Source organism: Myxine glutinosa, chromosome 1 (genome assembly GCF_964187855.1).
Source record: "Myxine glutinosa chromosome 1, kmMyxGlut1.1, whole genome shotgun sequence".
NCBI classification, from domain to species: Eukaryota; Metazoa; Chordata; class Myxini; order Myxiniformes; family Myxinidae; genus Myxine; species Myxine glutinosa.
The window spans coordinates 19,845,175-19,857,392 of NC_136261.1; the positions used below are offsets into that span (position 1 = coordinate 19,845,175).

The following is a 12,218-nucleotide window of genomic DNA, read 5'->3' on the forward strand; positions in this document are numbered from 1 at the left end:
TTAACAACCATTAGTCGATTTCTGGTGGAAAATGTTAAAATGTCTATAATTGGGTCATGACCTTATAATTAGGTCAATGTCAAAAAAGTAAAAAAAAGTTAAAAAAAAAAAAGACCTTATAATTAGGTCAAGGTCAAAAAAGTTATGGCAACCATGAAATCCTTTTTTTGACATTATTAATGCAAAATTACATTTAGAAAGTCCCAGCCGGATCTGAGATACAGCCCGGACATTGGCAGAAAAAAGGAAGAAAACTCAAATGGTGGTTTTGTACTCCAAGGGGTGTAATACCTTGACCTTTACACCGGAGGGGTATGATGTCAATTAAGTTTAAAAGCGGCTTGCTCTGGGCTATCTAGTGAGGGCAATTTCATTCTGATCGGCCAAAACTTAGTCGCGTTTTGGTGAAAATGTCGAAATGACTATAATTATGTCATGACATTAAAACATAGGTCAAGGGCAAAAAAAACGTTATATTCCCATTATTGATGCAAAATGTCATTCCGAAAGTCCCAGCTGGCCCCGAGATACAGCTCAGGAATTGATACAGTTTGGAAATATGGAGTTTTGAGAGTGCAGGAAGAAGAAAAATCATAATTTTTAAATGGTGGCTTTGCACTCCTGGGGGTCCAACAAACTCCGTGTTACCATTAAAAACTGGGGGCACCAATTGTAGAAGCAAACCCTACAACAGCAATAAGCCTCTATCGGGGAGGCTTAATTAGAAGAGGCTGATATGATAGACCATATGCTGGCGAGATAGCATGGATGTATGCACACTGACTTTGAGCCTGAGTTTATATCAGCAGGGTGATGTCATCCCGGTGTTTCACATTCATGGCGACGTCTCAATGCGTGCGCCGTCCATCGGAAGGACATGAAGCTGGACGTTGGCATATGTAAAAGATCCCATGGCAAATTGTGAAGAGTAGGAGAGCTGTCGCCAGCAGCCTGAACAAATTACAAATTCTCACCACAGGTGAACGTCTGGTCTGCCAGCGGGTTCCGGAAAGATTTTGGGTATGATAGACCATTTTGGGTATGATACAATCACTCCACCCTGCCAACTCCACATCCCCACAATGCCGGCATAATTAAAGTGGATAAAGAAGGGGAATATGAGATGTACTTTTCTTCTTTTGTATGCTGCACATGGCGGCGAGTAGCATAATTTGCTCGTGGTAGCATAAAACGCAGTTGCTCATGTAGGTTAGAGCAGGAATTTATACTTTGGCCGGTTATGGCTCAGCTACTGATCGGGAAAGACACCGTGGGATATTTGATGCCCACCAACTAATGCCAGCAAACAGCACGTCCAGTTCAACATCCATCCAGAGGACGGCACACACATTGATGAATCACCCAGCCTACGAAACGTCAGGGTGACAGTTTATAGCTGGGTCGGCCACTGAAACTCACGCTGGACAGCTCGGAGGCGAGTGTGTGCATACCTATAGGATATTCTGCCACCTCCTATCGAGGTGAAATAGAGTTACTGCATTGGAGGTTTCACAAATTACCCATAAATCTGCAAATGTGGAGCTGGGTGATGGATTGTTTTTCCAAGTTGCTTTTCGAGTAACTTTGTTTCTATTTTCTTCCTGTGATTCTGTGGGACAAAAAGTACAAATGTCAGAACCTGTGCTCACACTAGTAGACACATAGAAATATTTTCATTTCAGGTGAGATCACATTGTATGTTGGAAGAAATTCCATAAGGATTTACCGATTTGTCACAAAGCTTTTTGGGGTTTTGGGAATCATGGTAAAATTATGGCATTATATTTGCCTCTACCACGTTGTGGTTTGTCTCACCCCTTCCTCTTCTGTGAGGTCATAATGTGTGGATAAGATTATGTATCCCCTCTTGGTTACCTGTGGTTTTGCGGAAGCTGTGTTGTAGCAATTACCATTTGGTCAGCCTCCGATATATATGAAATTTCTGATGTTGTATTTTTGCTTTGATTTCATGGACAGGAGATTCAATCAGTCCAAAACACAAGGCCATACAATAAACCTCAGACACAAGAGCCCATCATAACTGCAATTACCTGATCCCAGCATTCCCCCCCAATTCGGCACTGACCAGGTGTTGGGACGGCACATACAAATTTGAAATGGAATTATTCCCAATATCCATGCACACATCTTTCACACGAAGGAAAGTAGCATTAGTGCTTTATTAGCAGCGTCATCGTCATCGTCAATGTACTATATATACTCTGTGCAGAGCCTTGGCGCTGCCGATGAAGATTCTTGGCATGGGTCATGCTTGTTAGTGTGCCGTTGCCTTCCCAGGAGTCCGGCAGGAATTTAGCCAGGGTGCCGGCGATTACTCACTTGGTCTTCACAAAAAGACACCGTGGGATGTTTAACGAATCCACCACTTAATGCTAGCACATGTGACGCCCACTTTGATTCGGGGTTCATAAATATTGACATACTTTATATATATTTATACATACATATTTCTTACATACATATACAGTCATATAACATACATATTTCTTGTGTTTGTACATATTTGCATCCTGTATTGTTCCTGTAAATACGTGCTTCATAATTTCAATTGGTAAATTGTTTTCCAACCTGCTCAGTTGTCTTTTCTTTCATTGGTTTGGCATAGCACGTACATAATAAATAGACGGCAAGTTGTTCCCCACTAACTTGGTGTCCGAGATAGCCAACGCCCCACCTACAGTGTCGCTCGGCCGTACCTAATAAGTAGACAGGTGTGATGTTGAGAACATGATCCCCAGTTGAGCTGACAAGGTCACCAGGTAAGATAACGTGACACAGGGCATGGGGACCCGACTAGATCTAGCTGCACCAACCGGCGTCCGCGATTGCTTAGCAACCCGTCTGGCTGTGGCGTTATCTGTGGCTTGTCAGCTTCAGGTTCGAAGGTCAGGGAAGCGGGTCTGAGAAACCCTGTCATGAAACTCACCCCAACCGACCCCAAAACCGGAACAGTATATTATATCGCAAATGTGCAGGCCATGTGAACGTCATATCTCCCCATGGGGGAGTGGTAGAGTTTATTTTACTAGTACACCCGCAAACTCCGGGAGGGGAGGAAGGGTCATTCCTCTTTGGGGTATATAGATTACAGTCGATCTATGGTCGGGTCTCAAGAACATTGCCATTGGGTGTGTGTCTACTGTTACAAGTGGTTTAAGCATTCGAGCAAGCACTCCATTCAAAACCGTTAAGGAATGGCTGACTTGACAAGTGCTAGCTAGCTGCTTGGTAAAGGAGCACAACCTTTTGTATGAAACAGCAGGAGAAAGTTTCAAAAGTTCGCGACGAAAAATGCCACGGTAGCGGTAGAAAGGGCCATGTTATGAACACAACATTTGTGGGTTATATAGAGTACAGGAGATCTTCGCTCAGTTCTGTAAGTAAACCTTCCTTCACGGATGTCGGGATTCCTCCAAATTTCTTAATTTAGTGTTATAAAGAGCATTAGCGACTGTTTAAAGAGCTAAGCATACGTGTTTGTGGTTTATAATATTTTTACTTCCTGTAAAAGCCGTTGCTCCCACGGAAACGCCATTATAACTATAAGCTATTTATACACGTTATCACTGCAGGAAAAACGCCTTGGGGGAAGTGGGACATTATTAGTATTAAAGCGCGGCGTTACGCGCGCTGCTTGTGAGCAAGGAGGAAGCGGACAAGCGGAAACATATAAACGTCTTTATTGTAAGACTACACTGTAACACTGTACTGTCCCGGGCTGGGCGCCCGGTGTATACCATGAGGCCACGCCTACCCCTGGTGCGTGGCCACCGCCCACTTGGTGCGCGGAATGATGTCACCACGCCAGTGGGCTTTTGTGTCCGCCACACGCGCCCCCCCAGAATTCCCGCGCACCTGGAGGGCCAGTTTGCGGGGCAGACGAATGACCCGGCCGAAGCGCCCCCTGGCGATCGGCGGCGTCCGGGGTGCAGGGATGCCAGGTGGGATGCCCCTGGCTGCCCCTGGGATGGGTGCAGGACCGGGGGGCGGCGTGGCGGCGGGGCTGGGCGGTGCCGGGGGTCCGCCCGCAGGAGGGCGGCCCCGACGTGGGGGTCGGGCCACTGGCGGTGGATGGTCCACATCGAGGTGGGCCGGCTTGAGGCGGTCTACCGAAACGCGGTCAGGAGTACCGCCGATGTCCAGGGTGAAGTGCTTCGCCCCGGTCTCCAGCACGCGGAAAGGCCCGTCGTACGGGGGCCGCAGTGGTGTCCGATGGGCATCGTGGCGGACGAAGACGTACTCTGCCGTGCGAAGCTCCGGGGCGACGTGCGTCGGTGGGTGCCCGTGGCATGCCGTTGGCACCGGGGCGAACCTCTGGGCGGTCTCTTGTAGAGCGGAGCGCTGCTGTGCCGCGGACCATGGTGCCGTGGAGTCGGGGAGGAACTCGCCCGGCACCCGCAGCGGTTGCCCGAAGACCAATTCCGCCGCGGATGCGCGCAGGTCCTCCTTGGGCGCCGTCCGGAGGCCCAGCAGGACCCAGGGGAGCCTGTCGACCCAGCCGCCGTCGCGGAGGGTGGCCCGGAGCGCGGCCTTCAATGAGCGGTGAAATCGCTCACACAGGCCGTTAGCCTGGGGATGGTAGGCCGTGGTTCGGTGCAGCCGGACCCCGAGCCCCTGCGCAACCGCCCCCCCAGAGCTCCGAGGTGAACTGGGGGCCGCGGTCGGATGAGATGTCTGAGGGGGCGCCGAACCGGGCGACCCAGGTGGCGATGAAAGCCTGCGCGACATCGGCCGCCGTTGTCGACGCCAAGGGCACGGCCTCCGGCCACCGGGTGGTGCGGTCCACCATGGTGAGGACGTAGGTGAAACCCCGCGAGGGGGGCAGAGGTCCCACCAGGTCCACGTGGACGTGGTCAAACCGGCGTTCCGGCACCGTGAACGGGGCCAACGGGGCCTGGGTGTGCCGGTGCACCTTGGCGTGCTGGCACGCGAGGCACGTCCTGGCCCAGCCGCGGACGGCCTTCCGGAGGCCATGCCAGACGAACTTGTCGGCGATCAGCCTTTGGGAGGCCCTCGCGCCCGGGTGGGACAGGCCGTGGATGGCATCAAACACCTGGCGCTGCCAGCCTGCGGGCACGATGGGGCGAGGACGCCCGAGGGAGACGTCGCACAAGAGGGCCGCGCCCGCGCCGTCAAACGGCACCTCGGTGACGCGGAGGCCCGTGACGGCGGTCCGCAAGGCCTGGACGTCGGGGTCAGCGGCCTGGTCCGCTGCCATCCGGGCATAGTCGATGCCGAGGTGGACTGCGTGGGCGACGGCCCGGGAAAGGCAATCCGCCACCGGGTTGTCCTTCCCCGCGACGTGCTGGATGTCCGTCGTGTACTCGGACACGGCCGAGAGGTGACGCTGCTGCCGGGCCGACCACGGCTCGGTGACTTTGCCCATCGCAAAGATCAGCGGCTTGTGGTCGACGAAGGCAGTGAACGCCCGGCCCTCGAGCAGATGGCGGAAGTGCCTGACCGCCAAGTGAAGTCCGAGCAACTCGCGGTCGAAGGTACTGTAACGGCGTTCGGGCGGGCGAAGCTGCCGGCTAAAGAACGCCAGCGGTTGCCAAGCTCCACGCACCCATTGCTCATGCACTGCGCCCACCGCGTAGTCCGAGGCATCGGTGGTGAGGGCGATCGGTGCATCGGGCGCCGGGTGCGCGAGCATGGTGGCGTTAGCCAAGGCGAGCTTCGCGCCCGTGAACGCCGTGTCCATCTGCTCGGTCCAGGTAACGTCGCCTTTGCCCGGCTTACCTCGGAGAGCTTCGTGCAGGGGGCGCAGGAGCTGGGCGATACGGGGCAGGAACCGATGGTAAAAGTTCACCATGCCCAGGAACTCCTGCAGCCCTCTGATCGTGCGGGGGCGCGGAAACCCCTTCACCGCCTCCACCTTGGCCGGTAGGGGGACGGCTCCGTGCCTGGTGACACGGTGCCCCAGAAAATCGATTGTGGCGGCGCCGAACCGGCACTTTGCGGGGTTCACAATCAGGCCATGCTGGCCCAGGCGTTCGAAGAGCGTGCGGAGGTGGCGTAGGTGCTCTTCGCGGGACGCGCTGGCGACGAGGATATCGTCCAGGTAAACGTAGACAAAATCCAAGTCGCGCAGGACGCTGTCCATCAGTCGCTGGAACGCCTGAGCCGCATTCTTCAGACCGAAGGGCATGCGCAAGAACTCGAAGAGTCCGAATGGCGTGATGACCGCCGTCTTCGGGACGTCCTCCGGCCTGACGGGGACCTGATGGTAGCCGCGTATGAGGTCCACCTTCGAGAAGAAGGACCTGCCCGCCAAATGGGCGGAAAAGTCCTGAATGTGGGGGACGGGGTAGCGGTCGGGAGTCGTGGCGTCATTGAGACGGCGATAGTCCCCGCACGGTCGCCATCCCCCGCCGGGCTTCGGCACGATGTGCAGCGGCGACGCCCAAGCGCTCTCTGAGCGCCGAACGATGCCGAGTCGCTCCAGGGTAGCGAACTCCGCTTTTGCCACCGCCAGCTTCGTCGGCTCGAGGCGGCGTGCCCGGGCGTAGACCGGTGGCCCGACGGTGGGGATGTGATGGGCCACCCCGTGCTTGACGGCCCCCGCCGAGAAGGTGGGCCGCGTGAGGGCCGGGAAGCCGGCGAGGAGGCGGGTGAATGCGTCCGCTGCCGGAAGCGTACAGACCAACGTGGCCGGAACCGAATCGTTCGGCAAGCCGCTTGGCAAGCCGCTCGTTGAGCTGGGCAACGCACAAGCGAGCGAGCTGAATGTCTCGGCCTGGACAAGCCGTCTGCGCTTGACGTCGACCAGGAGCCCATTAGCGCACAGGAAGTCCGCGCCAAGCAGTGCCATGGGCACGTCGGCGGTGACGAACGTCCATCGGAAAACCTGCCCTCCAAACCGCAGAGAGAGGCAGCGTTTTCCGTACGTACGGATGGGCGTCCCGTTCGCGGCAAGCAGCGCGGGGCCCCCACCCGCGGCGTGCTTGTCTGACGTGCCGGCGGGAATGACACTCACCTGCGCTCCCGTGTCGCACAGGTAACGGCGCCTGGAGAAGGTGTCCGTTATGAACAGCAGGCTGTTCGAATGGCCGGCGCTCATCGCCACTATTGAGCGCCGGCCCGGGCGTTTCCCGACCCGTTGAAGGAGCACGGCGGATGACACCGCCGAGCTTCGTGGCCGAACTTGGCATGGAACCAGCACCAGGTGGTGGAGCTGGAGGAGCGCGGCTGGCTCCGCCAGGCCGGTGGAGTTGGCGGGTTTCCCCGCGGTGGCGGTTTTCGCCGCGGCGGTGGGCGGGGCGTGGCGGCGTTCACGAGGTGCGTATCAGCATGCTGCTGAACATCAGCGTGCTGTAGAAGCTGATGCTGTGGAACATGCTGCTGAACATCAGCGTCGAGGGCCGTGACGGCCACGCCGACGCTCGCCCGCATGTCCGAAGCGGCGAAGTACCTGTCCGCCTCGGCCGCCAATGCTCGGGGTTCCGTTAGCTCGGTCCCGGCCAACGCGAGGCGGACCTGCGCTGGAAGTTGGCGCCGGAAAAGCGCCCGGAATAGCGAACCGGGGGCTTCGTCGCCCAACAGTGACAGCATATGGTCCATTCGGACCGACGGGCGCGTCTCACCGAGCTCGGGGAGATCCAGGAGGCGGTCGGCCCGTGCGTCGTCCGTAAGGCCGAACGTGGCTAGGAGTAGCCGCTTGAGTGCCTCGTACTTGTGGCCGTTCGGTGGGTGGCGAAGGACGGACACAACTCGAGCGGCCGTGCCGGGCCCGAGGGAGGCGACGACGTGGCAATAGCGCGTGTCATCGCCGGTGAGGCGCCGAAGCTGAAATTGGGCTTCGGCCTGGACGAACCAGACTTCGGCCTGAGCCTCCCAAAATTCCGGAAGTTTGACGAAGTCGGCCATGGTGATGGCGTCGCGTGTGGAAGGATCGCTCCAGCAGATCCAACGTCGAGGGTCACCAGTAAAGCGCGGCGTTACGCGCGCTGCTTGTGAGCAAGGAGGAAGCGGACAAGCGGTAACATATAAACGTCTTTATTGTAAGACTACACTGTAACACTGTACTGTCCCGGGCTGGGCGCCCGGTGTATACCATGAGGCCACGCCTACCCCTGGTGCGTGGCCACCGCCCACTTGGTGCGCGGAATGATGTCACCACGCCAGTGGGCTTTTGTGTCCGCCACAGTATTAATATTGTTTTGTAATAACATTAACAATATGCGATGATCATTAATTTTGTTATTAAAAGCGTCTTTGGAAAAACTTCACGATAAATCCTCTTTTTCGGCCAAACGCCACGATAAAGCTAATTTAACATTTATATACACCTCAACGTGCAACCCCATTGAGGGCAATGGCAGGAAAACCCCGCTCGGGAGAGAAAACCCCCATGGGGAGGGTGGGCAGATGAATGCGCTACAACCTTCATTATGTAACCCTTGGTCATCCTGTCAAGTTTGGTTGAGATTGGATAAGCAAGGACGGAATGTATTGGCGTCAAAAATTCATCAGACAGACGGACAGACACAAATGGCGTATTTTAGTATGATTCAGCTACTTATGCCGCCACTGGCCCAGGATTATCTGCACGGCAGCTGGTGATAGTTACCAGCGTGTGACGTCATCACTGACAAGCAAAACCAATGATGCTGTGCTCTGTACAATGTCTACTGTTACACAGAATTTCACGTCGTACTTGTAAAATCACTATCACATCATGGTTTATTGTTGTGCCGTCGATTGCAACAGTGGTGGCTATCCCGGGGAAAAGTTCATCTTATGCTATTATCATCACATTCATCTTATGCTATTATCATCATTCGTGTTGTTGTTACCTCCACCACCGAAGGTAGATGGACGTTGTGTTTTCACCCCTGTCTGTCTGTCTGTCTGTTTGTTTGCCTGTGAACAAGATATCTCAAAAAGTTGTGGACGGATTCGGATGAAATTTGGCAGAGATGTAGCGTATGTCACAAAGAAGAAACGATTCGATTTTGGTGAAGATCCGGATTCGGATCCGGCTACTAAATTTTTTTAAAGTGATTCCTCACCATTAAGAGATCGGACCAAAAACGATACATAGCAGGATATCTCAAAACGTTGTCGACGGATTTGGATGAAACTTGGTGGACCGGTTGCGTGTCTGACAAGGACGATTCCATTCAATTTTGGTGAAGATCTGAATATGGATTCCGATATGAGAATTATTTAATTTCCTAAGTGATTCTTCACCATTGAGAGATGGGGCTAAAACCAACATATATCAGGATATCTCAAAAAGTTGTGGACGGATTTGGACAAAATGTGGCAGAAATGTAACATATGCGACAAGGACGAAATGATTAGATTTTGGTGAAGATTCGGATTCGGCTACTAGAATTTTAAAAGTGTTTCTTCACCATTGGGAGATAGGGACAAAAACTGTGTATAGCAGGATATCTCAAAAAGTTGTGGATGGATGATTTTGATTAAATGTGATTCTGTATTGTGATTTTTCTGGTCTACTCTGGGATACAAAACGTAAACTGTTCACCTCGCGGAGGTATGCTCTCTACCCAGTGCCGTTCTAGTTGTTTGTCTGTTTGTTTGTTTGTCTGTTTGTGAACAAGATATCTCAAAAAGTTGTTGACGGATTTGGACGAAACTTGGAGTGGAGGTTATGTGTGTGACAAGGACAAATCGATTTTGGTGAAGATCTGAACATGGATTCGGATACGAGAATTACTTAAATAATGGGATGCAAAACATAAACTGTTCAGCCTTGTGGAGGTACACTCCCTACTGAGTGCTGTTCCAGTTACTTTTGTTATTATAAGCGGACTTGGTAAAATGCTATGATTAGCTATCTTAACACGGATATACACCTTAACACGGATTTCGCCCAAGATGGAAACCCCCCTTAGGGAAGGTGGCAGATGCAGGCGCTACAACCCCCATTATGTGACTCTTAATCCACCTGTCAAATTTGATTGAAATTGGATGAGTAACGACCGAATGTATCACAGTTATAAAACTAAATGGTATTCATAGAATACTTACCCTGCGCAGTCAACTTGGTGCGAGCCAACTCTTCTGTTTTTGAACGTTTCTTTTTTTTTTTTTGATCCAATATGGCTGCCAGACCACGGCAGCGATGACATCACAAATTTATATTCTCCAATGTAATTGTTGCATAGATCACGCTCAATAAATTTCAAACTGATCAGACGAAGCGTTGTCCCTGTCGAATTATGACGTCATAATTATGGCACCAATGACGTCATCGTTAACAACACCTATTCCCCAAATGGAGTTCTTTACAATGAGCCACGTTTCAATTTTTTCCATAGAGCGGTTTTGGAGATATGGAGGTGCAACGTTTTTCGTTTTTTTCAAGATGGCGCCTGTAACATATGACCTATGACGTCATGATTGTCATTAAAATATTCTAAAGGAGAAAATTCCTATGGTGAAAATTTCGTGTCCATCAGACCAACAGTCGCTGAAAAATCTTTAATAATGATCGGATGGATAAGTGTTGTATTTGTCGAATTATGACATCATAACGAAGGCACCGATGACATCATCATTAACATATCTTATTCCCCATTAGAAAACACACACACATAGATAGAATTGCGTATTATAGTATGATGATGACCAGGTCTTATCTGAAATAAAATTGTTTGATGGTTCCACATGTTCTTGTTTCCAACTCCCTGTTTTTTGCTTCATCAAACCGACATGTCTACGCCTGCATGCAAAAATTGTCACATAATGTGAATATTTCTGTTGTGAACAGGCCCACACCCTTCATATGTAACTAGAACGCCACTCAGTAGAGCGCATACTCCCGCCGTGGGTTTAGTTGGAATAATACGTTTTGTTTAACATCCCCTCTCCCAAAAACAATAAATGAAAAAGAAAGTTTCACCAAAACTGTCAGATAATTTATTTTGATACATCTCGGAATTGGAGGAGAAAAACATCATTTCGGAATAAGAATAAAAGCTTTAATGCAGTAAAGCAGAAAAAATCTTTCCCAAAAAAATTCCCCCAAAAAATTCCTGGATCCGGAATAATACCCTGAGCTTCACCAAAAACTAATCAATTCTTCCTTATCCCAAGGGCAATCATCCCACCAACTTTCATCCAAATCCGTTCAGAACTTTTCCAGATATCTTGTTCACAAACACACGAACACATGAACATACCAACACACACACACACGGACGGACACGATCGAATGCGTTACTCCCTGGCGGGAGTAATAAACCTGAAAATCGCAGAGCCAGAACCAGAATTATTTATTTGGTCTGGGAAGCCCATGCGAGGTTTCTTCTTCTTCAGCCTCTCACAACCCTGGGTGAATATGCGATCTTTTTTTTAAAAGTTGGAATTTTGCCAAATCTGTTTTATTCTTTTGTTAATATACCTCAGCCATTGACAAATCTGGAATTATAATTTTATTTGAGGTTCAAATTAACCCGGGAGATTGTGTCAAACGATGCCTGCAAGTCTGTACATGTGATAAATAATTAATCGTCCACAGTCGTACACTCTTCTTCTTCTTCACGCAATAACAACTTCCAGCTTCCAGACCGTACATCCAATGATTTTCAAATTTTGCACACTTGTTACTCCTCATGACTTCTACTACAGTATGAAGTTTCACGGCGATCAATGAAGTGGTTCAAGAGATATAAATGTTTTTATTATTTGCGTTTAATTAACGATGTCTGCCAAACCACGTGCCCTATCACAAATTCAAAAAGGACATGTTAGTAGACTGATATGCTGAACAGATCTGTGAAGTTTCCCCTCGATTGGATCACAAATGAGGGAGGAGCTAGGTTTTAAATGTTTGTGCTTAAAAACGTCATAACTCTGAAACCATGTGATGCATGACGTCATGCTCACTGACTTTTTTGTTCGTCGTGGGTATGCGATTCTGCCTGCAAAGTTTGGCCTCGATCTGTTCAGGCGTTTTGGAGAAAATTGGATTTTAGTGTTTTTCACTCAAAAACAATATGGTGGCCGAACCACGTCACCTGTGACGTCATAATTACCATAAAAATATTCTACAGACCGAGTACCTCCTATGGTGAAAATTTGCACACACACGGATACGATCGAATGCATTACTCCCTGGCGGGGGTAAATATTATGCAAATTCCAAGCATGCTTTACCAATATTGCATCTGTGTCAAAAGATTAACAAACTAACATTTGCCTTCACAAACTCAAAGAGCTTTGAT

The 12,218-nt window shown here is 50.8% G+C and overlaps 1 protein-coding gene across 2 annotated transcripts in view; it reads right to left on the bottom strand.

The window, feature by feature from the left end:
* Positions 1 to 12,218, bottom strand: part of LOC137421662 (uncharacterized) — a 102,569-nt gene that overhangs the window by 19,812 nt on the left and 70,539 nt on the right. For both annotated transcript variants that reach the window (XM_078787148.1, XM_068107943.2), the window contains exon 8: positions 1,521 to 1,609. In XM_078787148.1, coding sequence (XP_078643274.1) covers positions 1,521 to 1,609 — 89 coding nt within the window. The remainder of the gene's footprint in view (positions 1 to 1,520; positions 1,610 to 12,218) is intronic.